General features: G+C 40.1%; 1 protein-coding gene across 2 annotated transcripts; it reads left to right on the forward strand.

The window, feature by feature from the left end:
* The first annotated feature begins 2136 nt into the window (after positions 1-2136).
* AQP4 (aquaporin 4) lies at positions 2137-15224 on the forward strand. 2 transcript variants are annotated; one of them, XM_046670824.1, is made up of 5 exons: positions 2137-2226; positions 5396-5810; positions 6701-6865; positions 7147-7227; positions 10731-15224. In XM_046670824.1, the coding sequence occupies exons 1-5, from the start codon at positions 2195-2197 to the stop codon at positions 11007-11009; spliced, it is 972 nt and encodes a 323-aa protein (XP_046526780.1). In that variant the 5' UTR covers positions 2137-2194; the 3' UTR covers positions 11010-15224. The 2 variants fall into 2 exon arrangements, with proteins under 2 accessions (XP_046526780.1, XP_046526779.1); XM_046670823.1 differs by lacking the exon at positions 2137-2226 and adding an exon at positions 2598-2735.
* Positions 15225-15491: the final 267 nt, after the last annotated feature.

Below are 15491 nucleotides of genomic sequence, written 5' to 3' on the forward strand. Positions count from 1 at the left end.
ACCATCTCAAATATAAAAAGGATGATAAGTAATGCGTAATAAGAAAAACTACCTCCAGTAGGTGAAGGGTTAATCCCTGGTCAATTTTAAGCCATTCTGCTGAGAATAATAATAAGTGTATCAGTTGATGCCAATTAGGGTGGTCCTTCCCTTGATGGGAACAGCCATCCCTTTGGAACTAGACTGTCAACACATTCTACCAGGGCAGTGATCAGCCAGCCAGAAGAAAGGGAAAGGGTCTGAGAAACTGTGGTAACCAAGTTTTGTTGGCACATTGTAAAATGGTGACGGGAACTGCCAGTGCCATGGTGTGAATGCTAAAGATCCTAGGGCAACTTGCAAAGAGTGGACCTGAAAAATGCCCCCAACAACCAGCAATCCCCAGGAGCACCACTCTTTGTGGGTGCCTATGGATAGGACCACAGGCCTCATCCACAGGAAGAACCTAACACTGCAGCATTGCTCCTTGCGCGCATGGACCTCACAAACACTTCTGACTCAATGTTCTTAGAGTCAGACCAATTACATTTAGCACATCTGCCTAGAGAGTCAAAGTTTTCAAATTTCTAAAAAAACATTTTGCACCCTTTTTTTTATCTCATTCTAAAATCTGAATGGTAAACAGCTTTAAGAATCAACCTTTTAAGTCTTCTTTGTAAATTCACATAAATTCCCCCTTTTCTTCTCATCAGAATTTGTTCTGACTTTCAGGGAGCACATTCTGTAAAGGCTGAAACCCCTGATGGACAACCATCAGTGCTCAACCACATTATTAAAGGATACATTCAATCTTTGTTATCTGAGAATGCTTCAAACAGTAATAAAGTGCTCCTCTGAAATTCACACTCAAAATCTTAAGTCCTCTTCCTAAGGAGAGCTTTTCACTCATTCCCAGGTCTCAAGTACCCAAATTAGACAAGAAAACAAAAAAACTGTGATGTGAAAGTACAATAGTTTTTGTTCTTCTCTCTTCTGTATTTCTTCTTTGCCACACTTCATCCTGAAAAACACTTGGCTCTGAATGAGACGATAGGTGGAGAAGCGGGGCAGGGATGGGGAGAATCCCATGGGTAAATGTAAATTGTCACAGTTCTAGTTGTTGGCTTCAGTGGTGGGCTCACGGACATTCATTGAATTATTAAAAAGTAATTAATTAACTATTACAAAATAAAAGAGAGCCATATACGTACCAGTGATGATAGAGTGTAATAAACCAAGGATTGTGATTATTTCAATTCTAGGCACCTGAGGTCCTTTTAAAGAAAAAAATTGAGATAGTGATGCAGGCAGCTAATTCTCAGACCTTCCAGAGTTCACCAAACTCCTTAGTCAGGGATGCCCTCATGTGCGGTTGCACAGGGCCCTGCATTTAGGAAGGCCCCACATTTAATTTAATGTCTTACTGTTGCAATCTTGAAATTCTTAATAATTTTTGAACAAGAAGCCTTGCATTCATTTTGCACTGAGCCCCACAAATGATGTAGTCGGTCTTGTCTCTAGGTTTCCAGACAGTATATTTACCTACAGTTCCCAAAAATCTTCTACCCACCCAACCTCTGTAATTTTTAAATTTGCTACATCTTACCCAACAATTGTTGTTAATATAGCAGCCAGGTGAGTACCCTGGAGTAGTCTCATTTCCTGTTTTTCCTTCCTTCCTCTTATCCAAATCAGTGCCACCCAGGCTACAAATGGACCTGCAGTTATCTTTATGCTTAAACTGCTGCTTCTCAGTTCAAAAACTTCAGATAGAACCCACTGGATATTTTGCCACTCAAAAACAAACGCACTGCAGCTGAGATTTCAGTCATCTCAAGTGCTGGATAATGCAAATCTGTTTTCTAATGGTTGCCCGATTTCAACCACAACACATCACCAAACAAGACAAATTCTCAGCAATTCTTTGTAAGAGAAAGAACTCAAAGCTTTGGAGAAATCCTCCTTTTCAAAGATTACCAGCTAAAGAAACAATGTAAGCAAACGTTTTTGTGTTCCTGAAATGCCCTGTGTCCATAGTGATCAGGTAGAGAGAAGTTATTTCAAGTTCAAATATAACTTGGCGATTGCCACATGGTGCAGAATCTTTCCACCCCTAGACTCCAAAAACCCAATCAGACAAGTGGCCGTAATCTGACTCCCAGCACACTGGGAGCTGCGGGCAGGCAATGAGAGCTGCACTCTGGCCAGGGAAGGCATGAGCGACAGACCTGCAGCCAGGCGGTGGGGGTAAGTCCTTCTTTGCCTTAAGGGAACAATGCTCAGGGCCAAAAGATGAAACTCAGATTCTTTTACTACAGGTATTTGTGCCCTCGCAGGCAGAATCTAAAAGGAAACTCTAGGGCAGATGGGTGGTTCTTTTAGATCTGGGCACTGGGCACATTCATAAGAGAGGTACAGAGAAGGTAGAAGGGATGCTTTGTAGCAAAATCCTCCATATATGCCAGACCTGTGAAAGCACAGGAAAACTACCCCATGGAGGTAAATCTATCTGTAGTATTTTCATCAGGAAAAGTACTCACCCGGGGGCTTGGCTGTCGGGAAGTGGATCGGGCTGGGTGTTCAGCTAGAAAGTAATGTGTCTGGGTCAATACAACCAGGGCACATCAACAAACCCCCTTTGTTCTGGGGAAAAAGAAGCAAAACAAATGATGTTGATCCATATCCAGAGTGTGAACATTGATGATCACAGCAGGGCGCTATGGCAGACGCTGGGGTGAGCACTTGAAAGGCCAGAGGTATGTACGTGCTTCAGAAACTTTGGGGTTCAAAGCCGACTGAGGTTGGTCACTCTGCCCTGTAAGGAGGTCAGATTTTTGTGGGTTTTCTAAAAAAGCTAAATGTAGTTTTAAGGAATATATTTGTGTTTGTGTTTTTTGTTTTTTTAGTTTCTCTGGCTGATGAAAATTTGAAGCTAGGAGAACGACTGAGTTTCTTAAATTAGGTCTCTGGAGAGGTAGACAGATGCATAAGAGAATGAGCAGGAGAGCAAACTCAGGGACCTGGGGAGAGTGAGGGGAGAAGGGGAGAAGCCAGGAGGTGGCCTCTCCCTGGGCCCGCCCCTCCTGGTATTCTCCTATTTGGCTGAAAAGGGACCTGCTTCCTGCCCACCAGCTGCCTCAGCTTCCTGCTTCGTCCGCTTTCTTTTCCCCACTAAATCCAGCCACAGATGACCAGCACCTGTGATACCACCTTGCCCCTTTGCCATCCCGGCTACAGCCGTGGGCAGCTGGTGAGTTCAGAAGCCACCCTCACAACTTCTTTTTCAATTTGTGAGTTCTTTGAGTTTCTCCCCCTTTGGGATATTTTTAATGCCTCTCCCAGGGCACCCTATTTTTGCCTCTTTATTTTCTCTTCTCTAGGGAGTGTGATGTCATTGTCCTCCCAGCTGGGGGGTTTCATAATTACTCAATCTGAGCAGTTCACTTGGGCAACGGACGCTGGGGGCAGGGCTGGCTGTTCCCCTTCTGGAGCCACCAGGACTTGGGCAGAAAATGGGTTTCTCTTTCCAACTCTGAAGCAAAGCCCCAGATCAAACCAGAGGCTGAGCTGAGATCCTAAAGGTCAAGGGAAAGTTCCCCTAGCTCTTTTGGGCACAGCATTTCCCTACTTCCCACCCAGAACCCAGGCTCCTGGGGACAGTAAGTGATATGGCGGGGGAAAGGGCTCCACTCAGTAATGTGTGGAAAGGAAAGCTGCCATACCACAAATCTGTTAAAATATGTGGCTGTCTTGCCCAACCCTTTTCATAGTCCTCTGTGATCAGTCTGCTAACTGCTCTCCACACTCCTTGGCTTCCAGGCTATCACAGGCAAAGGATAAGGGCACATGTTTTGAATAATGGAGTAACCGGGGTAACCGCCCCTCCAAGGGCGATCCTAGCCGTTTCTTGCCAGAACGAGCAGTTGGCATTAATATCCTCAAACTTCATCCCTGCTCAGCTCCAAAGATCCGCAGACACTAAGAGGCAAAGAGACTGGAGGAAGAAAGTGTCTTCCCTCCCAATGGCTGCCCTGCTGCTCTCCAACCTCCCTCACCCTCCCTCACCCTCCCTCGCTCTCCTCCCTTACCCTCCCCTCCCCCCTCCTCCTCCGCCCGCGACCATGACACACACACACACAAGCTCCCCTAGGAAGAGGTATCCCGTCTTGCAGGGCCAACCAGAAGGAGGAGCAGGCTGTCCAGAAGACACTAGAGAAACACCGCTTCCCGCGGAGCCTCGCACTCTGAGGACCAGTCCCCCTGCCACACCCCCTTTCGTCCTCGCCTGCCGCGGTGGCGCCTCCCCGGTTTTCAGCCGCACTAGGGCGCCTGGGCGGGCGGGCAGGGTGCCCGGGGCGCTGCTTGCAGACGCCGGCCTCCAGGATCCCTTTGGGGAGCTTTATCTGAGGGGTAACCTCAGGGTTTGAGAGAGGGTCAGGCAGGAGAAGGGACTGTCCCCTGACACTACAGAAGGACCGCAGAGGCCAGGACGCAGCTTTCCCAGGCGAGGCTGCCGGGCCGCCGAGGAGGCCTGCGGGCGGGCAGGGCGCAGGTCCCAGGCTGATAAGCGGTTCTGTTTGTCCACCTGGCCGTTGCCCGGGAGCCTGGCAAGGGCCTGGGAGTGGCCGCTCCCCTGCCTTTGGAGAGGCGCTGCAGGCTCCTCTGGGGCTGAGAGTGACACGTCGCGCGCCGCACGTCCAGACCCGGGCGGCCACGAGGTCCCTCGGCGGCCCGGCTCCGGGACTCCTCCCGCTGGCAGGGACAAAGAGGGAGTGTCCCGTCCCAGCTCAGGCCCTGCCAGTTCCCGCCGCCGAAGCCAGTCACCATGAGCTCCCCTCCCCGCAACGAGTTTACCTTCTGGGAAGACAGACTTCCAGCATTCCTGGCTTCCCAGCAGACCTCCGGTTAATCCAGTCTGAACTGGGGAGAGGCGAGGGAGCATCACGCTCTAAAAGCCAGTTTCAGAATGCTAGGTTCAGCAATAAATTAACGAAACTGATAAAGAGCTCCCTTTTTAAAATTGTTTTATGTTCAAAATATAAATAGTATCTGAAAAGCACATTGAACTTAAAAACTTGTTCTGAGGGAATTAACTATAGGGTAAATATATTTTACTCAATTTTTAAGGAAATTGATATAGACATTTTCCTTTCTAGGAACACTTCAGATAATTTTCCAGTGAAATTGGATGATCTTTGAATATTAAATAAAAGGAGACTAGAATAACAATCTCTTGATTATTAATTAAGGAGACAATTAATTAAGGAGATGTTCCAGAAGCATTCTTTCTTGGTCTGCAAGTAACCATGAGAGGGGCCCTGCCCACATTAGGGCAATACTACAGGCCTGGCATCTTCACCTAAATTCATAAACCCTGGTTTGGTAGCCTCTGATGCCAATTCGTCTTTCTTTTCAGTAAGTGTGGACCTTTGTGTAGAAGAGAGAGCATCATGGTGGCCTTCAAAGGGGTCTGGACTCAAGCTTTCTGGAAAGCAGTCACCGCGGAATTTCTGGCTATGCTTATTTTCGTTCTCCTCAGCCTGGGATCCACCATCAACTGGGGTGGAACGGAAAAGCCCTTACCCGTCGACATGGTTCTCATCTCTCTTTGCTTTGGACTCAGCATTGCCACTATGGTGCAGTGCTTCGGCCACATCAGTGGCGGCCACATCAACCCCGCTGTGACCGTGGCCATGGTGTGCACCAGGAAGATTAGCATCGCCAAGTCTGTCTTCTACATTGCAGCCCAGTGCCTGGGTGCCATCATTGGAGCGGGCATTCTCTACCTCGTCACACCTCCGAGTGTGGTGGGGGGCTTGGGAGTCACCACGGTAACATCCTTAACTCTTCTTTTCAAACTAGGACTCCAGGCTTCTTACATACTCTGCTAGATGACACCCTGGTGGCCTGAGAGACCTTCTTAAGATTGCTGATTTATTCCCAAGGAATTTCAGATGATTCTTGATAGGGGTGAAACTGATTCCACCAACACTGACTATATCATATGAAATCATTGTTTGCTAGTGAGTCACTTGGACATTGCTAAGTCTGGGTGGCACAAAAATCGTGTTGGTTTTTTTCCCCTCTCTCTCATCCCAGTGACCATACTGACTATATAGTTAATCAAAGGCGTTTTTATTACAATTATTTGTTGGTTCCCTAGCATAGGAAACAGTTTTGTTTCTTGTCATGTTCATAAGATTTAAAATGATCTACATCGAGTCACACTTGAAAAAATAAATGGGCCTTTGATCCTAGTTTTGTTCTTAGCTGATTAGGAATATCATTTGTTAGCTCAGCACCAGGGTTGATTAAAAACCCGCACACAGTTTAAATGTTAATTGAAATGTATATTAATTAATTTAAACCTAATTAATGGATTTAATCATTGCCTTATAAAATTCCAAGACTCAAGAAACTCTTTTCTAAGATAAGTGCAGCAGTGGCACATTTTGCTCCCTTTGTAGAAACGGACATTCAGCACAAACTCCCGTTTAGTCATTGTAAGAGTAATGAATTACCTGTGATGGCCCCAAATGGGTAGAAATTTATTCCTTCTTTTTTGGGGGGTCTGGGGGACAGTGTCTCAATTGACAGTGGGATAGAAGATTCAAATTAACCATCAGTTTTTACAGGGATAAAATATGCTTTTCTCAATGTTATGTTGTCATAGAAAATGTACTCTTGCTTCAATTCAGATGGAGTATTTTTCTCTTTGTAGGTTCATGGAAATCTCAGCGCTGGTCATGGTCTCCTGGTGGAGTTGATAATCACATTTCAGTTGGTGTTTACTATTTTCGCCAGCTGTGATTCCAAACGGACTGATGTCACTGGTTCAATAGCTTTAGCAATTGGATTTTCTGTGGCAATTGGACATTTATTTGCAGTAAGTTTCCAAGTCCATTTAAATAATTGATCCATTTCATTTATCCTCCCCCTAGAGCTGGCCTGAAGATGTTGTGTTTTATAGCTGTAGTTCTTTAGTATCCAGCCACGTCTGTCCATTTTCGGTGATTATTATGCTAACTGTGATGAGAATGTTGATACGGCTGCTAACATCTTGAGTTCCTCTAACTAACTTGGCAAATGGCAGCAAATTCCCGTGAATGATACCTGTTAGTAGCTGTGTTTCAGCAATGCCTGAAGTTGTTTTCTTTTTCCCTCTAGATCAATTACACTGGTGCCAGCATGAACCCCGCCCGATCCTTTGGACCTGCAGTTATCATGGGAAATTGGGAAAACCATTGGGTAACCATCATGTTGATAGTTTCCATCTTTCTACAGTTGAGGACAATTACCCATGGAGCTCTTGGTTTTTATTTTTTTTTCATTATATTGCTCACTAGTTTCTCTTACTTCCTCTCAACCTTGACCCCCTCCCCCTACTTTATTACATCTTTCATAAAGACTAGGGAGAGACTAGAACAAACCTGCTGCAAAACATCTCATCTTATATCTGCTTTGGGCCTTCAGTAATAGCCTTTTTTTTTTTAAGCACTGCTCTGGGTACTGTATCTGACAGACTGCAGCAGAATATATTGTACATGGAGGTTGCCTATGTGGAACAAGTTACAATCAGGATGGTGTAGTGAATATGGTGTTTAATAATTGAAAATAAAGCCTTCCTGACAATGACAGGAAATATACTTGCCAAAAAAAAGAAGAAAAAGAAAGAAATGCTTAAAAGCACTGCCTATAGCAAATATTTACCTTTTTGTTTACAGAAGCATGAACCCAATTAATAGTATGCAAGTTGGAAGCATGTGAACTGCAGATGGTGAGGAATAAATGGTGCAAATGTTTACACTATTATCACCATAACGAAAGGCAGAAAAATAAATGACGTTCAGAAAAGGCACACTTTTCATTATCATGTCTAATCTACTTATTAATGTGGTGGCAATGCCTCCAGAGAGCAGCGGTATCCATTTTTAAATATCACAATCCATTTTATTTTAATTGTTTCTTACAAAAAAGGAATTTAAATCCATTAAATGAATAATATGGCATTTTTGAAGGCCACTCACATACTAACATACAATAACCGATAAAAATATGAGACATATGTAAGCCAGCTTCAAATGGGGCTAACTTTTACTGTCATTTATATGTTGTGAATGCTATTTTACACCTTTTATTTTTAATTCATGAATATAAGAATATGTCACTTATGTTTTAATCTCACACATACGGTGATTATTGACCCAGTCAATAATCATGACTGGGTCCACCCAACCATGAGCTACATTGCAAATGAGGAGAAATTGCAACACTGCTATGTACATTCTTCTAAGAAAAGTGTACCAAGTCTTTACCAGTAATCTGTACCATTAAATAACAGCACGAGAGTCCACGTTCAAAAGTAAGAATTTGGACCCAGCCATACAAAAACTTAGTCAACAGTACTATTCATGAGATTGGTCATTTTGCCACTGATATTTCCATTTATGTCTCGAAAGATTTGCCACATTAACAGGAATGGAAATTTTTAATGGGCAGTATATAGATCTTATAATAAAAGTACTTTTAGTTTAACTTATAAATTCAAACTATTTTTGTAATTAAAATTTAGAAAAATGACAACTTTCAATTTAATTTATGAGGACTTTAATATGTGGATGAAAATATGTTTTATTAATTACTTGTTAGTTTCAGTAAACTAGTTAAAATTTAAACAGTAGGAAAATTCTTAGCTTGTTGATTGAATCAAGTTTCCCCTTGTTGCTATTTTATAACACACTTAATCCCTACTGAAAAGGAATGTCCATTCTGTAGCAATGGATGTGAGAAACTTAGAACGAATTTAAAGTATATTTGCAGATAGATAGACTGATAGACTAGAAATAACAGCAAAATATTAATGTGAACTTTTTGTATAGTGTAATTATGTTTTATAGTTTTCTTCTTTATACATTTCTGTATTTTCTATATTTTTAGCAATAAAAATTGTTTATCTTATAAATTTTTAAAGTTACTTTAAAGTACATTATGACTTTGTTTTGGAAGAGCAACTTGAAATCGAGATTTGTTTATTTTTGAGAGCTTGCAGCCAGATGTGTCCGTCAGAGGTCTTTCGGGGAAGTGTTATAATTATGTCACAGTCCTTATTCTCCCTTGTGGGATTTGTAGCTTATGGAACAGAACGTGTCTAATGAGATCTCACCAAAGGAACAAAGAGCAAAGACATTCAGAGGAGGGCTCTCCTTGTTTCTCCTTTGAAAGGGCATGGAGAGGTCAAGTCTCACATAGTTTCTTTCATGTTCAAGATAAGGAACTTGGTTCCTGCAGTCACCCTACCAACAGTTTTTCTCTTAGGTATATATATTCAGCTTCAGCTTCAAGTTCAAATTTTCTTTAGATTTTGCAATGAGGATGCTAAGTGAGATTAATTCCAGAGAGTGTTTTAAGCCAGAAGCATTCATCATATTTTTTCATATGGGAGAAGCATAGTGTAATGGAAAATAGTATAGTGGTTCAAAAGAGAGATTTGAAATCAGACAGACCTGAAATCCAGCTCCACCGCTTGCTAAGCAAGAAATCCTAAGCAAGCTTCTTGCCCTCTCAGTGTCAATTTTCTTACCCATAAAATGGCGATAATAATAATATCTACCTCAAAGGTTATTGTTAGAATTAATCCAGGAAAAGCGCTAAGTACAGCCAGCTCAGGAAGAGTGCTCAATAAACAGGGTTTCTGTTGCTCAAGTTTATCTGTTGGGTGTATGTCTGATTTCTACAGCTTACACGTGCTTTAAAGGAAGTGTTGAGGTTTATCCAACTCAAAACTTAGCTTATTCTAGACATATATGTGATATGATAAAAACTTCCAGTTATTGAATTAAAATCCTATGGAATTGTTAATCCTCAAGTAACCATCATCTGTAAACTCAGTACAGATCTTTTCACCAAGTGAGCATTGGCAGAACCATGAGCATGAAAGCACTCTTCAAGAAGAGTCATAAACAAACCATGAGGTTTTCTGTTAAATCAAATCACCAAATTTTAGAGAGGAAAAATATGTAACATAAGGAAAATGACTTAGAGCCAGCCTAGCCACATACATCTTTAAATTGTCTAGGAAACATGCGATGGAGCAGGTTACTATACAATTGGAACTATTAAGTATTATACAAGAATTATTTCAATTTAATCCTGATAATCCATGAGGTATGTATTATTATAATCCCCACTATTCAGATGAGGAAATTAAGGTTTAGGAAGTTAAATAACTGATGTAAGCGTTCACAAAATGGCTAAGTGGTAGAGCTGGGATTCCATGTATCATGCTGTACTGAATAATGAAAGCCCCAAATGCTAAAATCTGTACTACGATCGTGATTATGCAGAAACCAATGTAAGACGGCAATGTTAAGAAAACAAGATAAGTACTCTCCAGAAATTCTTTTTTTTTTTTCTAGTTTAATTGAAGAATTCTTAGTGTCTGCTTAATTTGCAGTACCACCAAAGAGGAGCCATCTTTACTTTAAGGATTATCAGAAAATACAAAGAACGTAATTAATGAAAGCAGGAAAAGAGAAGAGGAAACAGTCTTTTCTTGTTTTCTGTTCAAATGTTATTTAGCAATATATGGCTCTCTGGTGTGCATTTGATGTATTTTCTTTCCAATTCTTCTCTTTTTTTATGCATGACACATTTGTTCTCTTAATTTAAACCAGCTATGTTCTATAGTCATGTGTTGTTCAAAGGAATAGTTTTATTCTACTTACACTCTATAACTTCCATCTTTGCCCCAGATATATTGGGTTGGACCAATAATAGGAGCTGTCCTCGCTGGTGGCCTTTATGAGTATGTCTTCTGTCCAGATGTTGAACTCAAACGTCGTTTTAAAGAAGCTTTCAGCAAAGCTGCCCAGCAAACAAAAGGGAGCTACATGGAGGTGGAGGACAACAGGAGCCAGGTAGAGACCGATGACTTGATTCTAAAACCTGGAGTGGTGCATGTGATTGACATTGACCGGGGTGAGGAGAAGAAGGGGAAAGACCCATCTGGAGAGGTATTGTCTTCAGTATGACTAGAAGACAGCACTGAAAGCAGACAAGAACCCTTAGAACTGTCCTCAGATTTCCTCCCACCCATTAAGGAAACAGATTTGTTATAAATTAGACACACGCAGGTTTGTTGTTTCATGTCATATTACTCAGTCTAGATAATAAATATCTCATTATTTACCAAGGAGGAATGGAAGAAACCTATTGTGAATTCCAAGTCTTAAAAAAAATCTTTTAAAAATATCCCAAAGCAAATATGTATCTAATTTGTCTAGGTGCCATTCACTAATAATCGATTTAAAATGCGTGTCAAGATTTGGTTAAGTCTTGCCTGACAAAACTTATAGACATACCTATCAGCTTACTCCTCCTCTACCGTGAAACTGGCATTGTCAATCTTCATTTGAGTATTTATCCTGTTAACTCAAGTTTATCAATGGCAAAGTACAGTATGTCACAGAATCATGCACATTCAAGAAAGAAAATATACTGAGCTCTTTTATGGACAATCCCTTATTTATAAACTACCTCGGCAAAAGAATATTAACAACGGTCATTGCTAATGAATTGTTTCCATTTATATTTCAAATACCCAACTTTCAACCCAAACTCCAATTTATAATATTCCTTCTCCCTCCTCAATGCCCAAGGTAATGGAGAACTAAAGCCCAGAAATTTGAAGAATGTTCAGAAACCCTGTATAATTATTAATTCCACCCACTAAAACATCCAAATCATAAGGAACCCCTCTTGAGATTCAGGACAAACAGACTTGTAAGATCTTATGGGGGTAAGGGGGGAATTACCATCATACAAAAATCATAAGGACAAAGGAAATCTGTATTTTGGCCTCAAATAGTTGATCTGTTTTCAGTGCACATCCTCAAATACACTACCTGAAGTTAACAATCTAAGCTTTTAACCACTTAACAAGTCTGCTTAGTTTTTTTAACTTACTGGCAAAACTGGGGGTTTTGTGTGTTTGTAACTTTGGTTATCTACATTTAAACATTACTGAGACATATTTTTGATAACAAGAACATAACTAGTTGAGTCCTGACTTTTTGATGATTATTAAGCTCTGCTCACTCTGGAAGGTGTAGACCAGTCCTGCCCAGCCCCAATCTCTATTGCCCTCTCACTTCTCATGACATTTGTTGATAGTCTTCACTGTGTGTGTAATAATATTTTAATGAATTCAAATGCATGAGAGACAAGGAACAACATGGTTGCAGAATAAAAGGGTGAACATATCACAGAACTGTGTATTCAAAGCTGCCTAGGTAACCAGTCTCACTTGCAGAGGTATTGTATGTAACTCAACACCTTTTTGAAGTGTTTTCATTACTCACCCATTTATTTGTCAAAATAGTTTGTCTTTCCTGTACCGCTTTGCCTTATGTCAATAGAAAGGGCTCTGGAAACCCCAGTTTCTATCATCTGAACCATCTAGTCTAGCTTTTTATCTTAGACAAGGAGCTGCAAATATCAGTTTCACTGAACAAAAGCAAGGAGTAAAGCAAAAATCAATCACTGCAAAGAGTGGCTTGTAAATAGCTGATAATCAAGGGCCTCCTTCTCCCATGCACAGTTCCAACTGTGTGCCACTTTTTAGTGTTAATGGCAGTTGTGTGTCTGTGGCAGTGAGATAATGGACCACTATTAAACCTGATTCTCTTCGGTGCTAGAAAAGTGATGCATAAGTTTGCCAGAGAGTCCTCACACAGGTAGGCCTGGGAGTGCCGCTAGCGTTTTTTATGGCAGGTGTGAAATCCCAGGCTTCCTTCTCAAGGATGTAGCCAACCACCCCCTTCGCCAGTGATGCACGTTGCTTCCTGTTTGTGGCAGCATCTATAGGATCTAGGGTTCGATTCTAAGGATGGTTTATGCCCGTCTTTTCAAATGTTTGCACAATATACCACTAAAGGCTTAAAATTGGGGGTGGTTCAGCTTATAACATAATACTATCAAGCATCGGCAAACAGGTCAGTTCAAAAATAAGTTACGTTAACAAAGAAAAGTTAAACCGAATTTCTGAATACGCTTACAATTTACTGGCTTATAATCATTTTTATTCAGTCATATGATTTACTTCTTATACACTCATTTCCAGTTAGAGCATTCAATAAGTTAGTGCTTGAAAAAAAAGGGTGAACGATGTTTTTGTAATTTGTTTTCCAGCAACTAGCAGAGTGCCTGGCACTTAGTAGGTATTCAAAATAAGTGTGTTAGTTAATAAAAATATATAAATTTCATTTGAGATTTAAGAATATGAATAATTTTCCTTTAACCTTTATTTTGCTCAATATTTAATAAAAGCATGGTTTCAAGGACTATTGAGGGAAGGCAATGTAAACGTAAACCCATAAAATATATTTTTCCATTCTACTATTTTAGAGGTACGCAGTGAACGAAAGCTTTAGCGCATTTTTTCCCCGCATATGAGACAACATATTCTGTATTTCACTCAAGGCTCTGCCAGTAAAAAGTAATGAAATTGTACCTTTCTAATGACATCTATGCAGCAGGGGTCTATTGCCTTGTGGATGGCACCAAATTATCCAAGTGTATTAGGAGACTAGGGCTTTTTCCTTTAATCCCTTCTTATTAATGAAGTGCATCATGCTGCTCCCAGGAGAGTGCTGCTGACAGATACACAGAAAAGAGATCAGAGAGAAAAAATTGGAAGGACATAAATGAATTATATCCAGCCAGGAAACGATGCCAACCATCTCTTCCCTAAGGAAAAGTACACAAGTGCCCCCAAATTATAAGGTGGTCCCTACACTGAAAATGTATATAGTTTGCCAAAAGAGTACAAAGAGTAAGAGTCATTTTTTAAATTTTCAGGGCTTTCTTAATAATTTGGGGCCCAGAATTTGAATGCATGTTTTTGTTGCTGAAGATGACATTTTCTTCAAAGAGTCCTAAACTTTTACACTGGAAGGAAATATGTTCTGATACCTAAATAGTTTCCTAAATTTAAGATTCCTACACTTTGTTTCTGCTCTTTGACACTTTTCATAAATTCTTGTACTTTCTTTCTGTCGTCTGGCCCTTTTCCTAATGAAGTTGATAGGTGCTAGCAAGAACTGCTACTCAGTCTGGAAGATTTTACAAGGAGACTAGAAATATTTGAATAACATACATCATGGAATTAAGTTGTCTAATTAATTATTAAGGTCTGAGTCCAAATAGCACAGAATAGTCTTCTTAGGCTGTGAAACTAGGCAACTCATTTACTAGTTTAAACTCAATAATCAACAGGAAAGTTTCAAAGAAGAGTAGCAAATTGAAACGCTAAAATTCATCCTATTCTGGTGCAGCCCTTTGTCGCAACATGTTGACACTGTCCCAACATGTTGTAAACGTTTGACAGAGAAATTGCCTTTGTGACAACTGAAGATGATATTGGGAGTTCAATATATAACGTTATCAAACAATAGAAAGCCAATATAAATTCTCCTCATAAGCACTAGAGAATATGCAAATTCAGAATATTTTATACCTGAGAGGAATTGTCTTTCATAATGTTTATGGCAACAAAAATATTAGGAAGATATGGTGACTATTTGGAAAGTGTAATGTAACAAAACTCACTTTCTTCACCACAAATTTTGTGTGTTTGCATTGGTATTGTAGTACTTTATAGATCACCCCAAAAGTGTATTAACTTTTGAAACCCATAATTCTCTGAAATGCATGGACAACATTTAATTGAGGCCCCAAAACTGTGGCTGCTCACTTTTGCAAATGACCATAGCTTGTGAAAATACACATCAAATAAATATGATACGATATGTACAATGAACATTAAATTTAAGAGCAGTTATAATGGTACCCATGCATGCCAAAATCCAAGAGCTAAAAAATGTACCTAATTTATATAACCCATTGGAATATATTTCTAGATTCTCTTCAGAATTAATTAAATAAGCATGCAATTTATGAAAGTACATAAACAATTGTTTATCACTTTTATGACCCAAATCACAATAAACTTGTAATTCATGATAAACTGGTGAGAATAAACTGAACATATGGTTATATTCACAATTATTTATTAACTGAAATTTTATTCCAACATTAGAGCTAATATTAAGGAGATTTAAACTATAATGTCTAATATTCGGAATAATCTATTAAACGATTAGCATTGTGGTTGATTCCCATGAATTATGTTGTATCTCATACTACTAAGCTTGTGCAAATAAACTTTTTAATGTTTTAAAAGGCAAGCACTGTGTTTGATGATGTTTGAAAATTCATTCATAGTTTTTGCATGTTAGATCTTAGGAGCATCCTGTAGAATGACCAGAAGATTTAGATATTTGACTATAACCAACACCAAATGAAATGATGGGAGGATCCATATAATAAAATGTATTTTTTGAGAGCCTGCAAAGTATATACTGTAGTATGCCCTGATGTAGACAGTGAAAATTGCGTTTGCATGGGCTTAAATCTAAATTTCCACATCTATGTAGAATAGATCATTGAATATT

Source organism: Equus quagga, chromosome 9 (assembly GCF_021613505.1).
Source record: "Equus quagga isolate Etosha38 chromosome 9, UCLA_HA_Equagga_1.0, whole genome shotgun sequence".
NCBI lineage: Eukaryota > Metazoa > Chordata > Mammalia > Perissodactyla > Equidae > Equus > Equus quagga.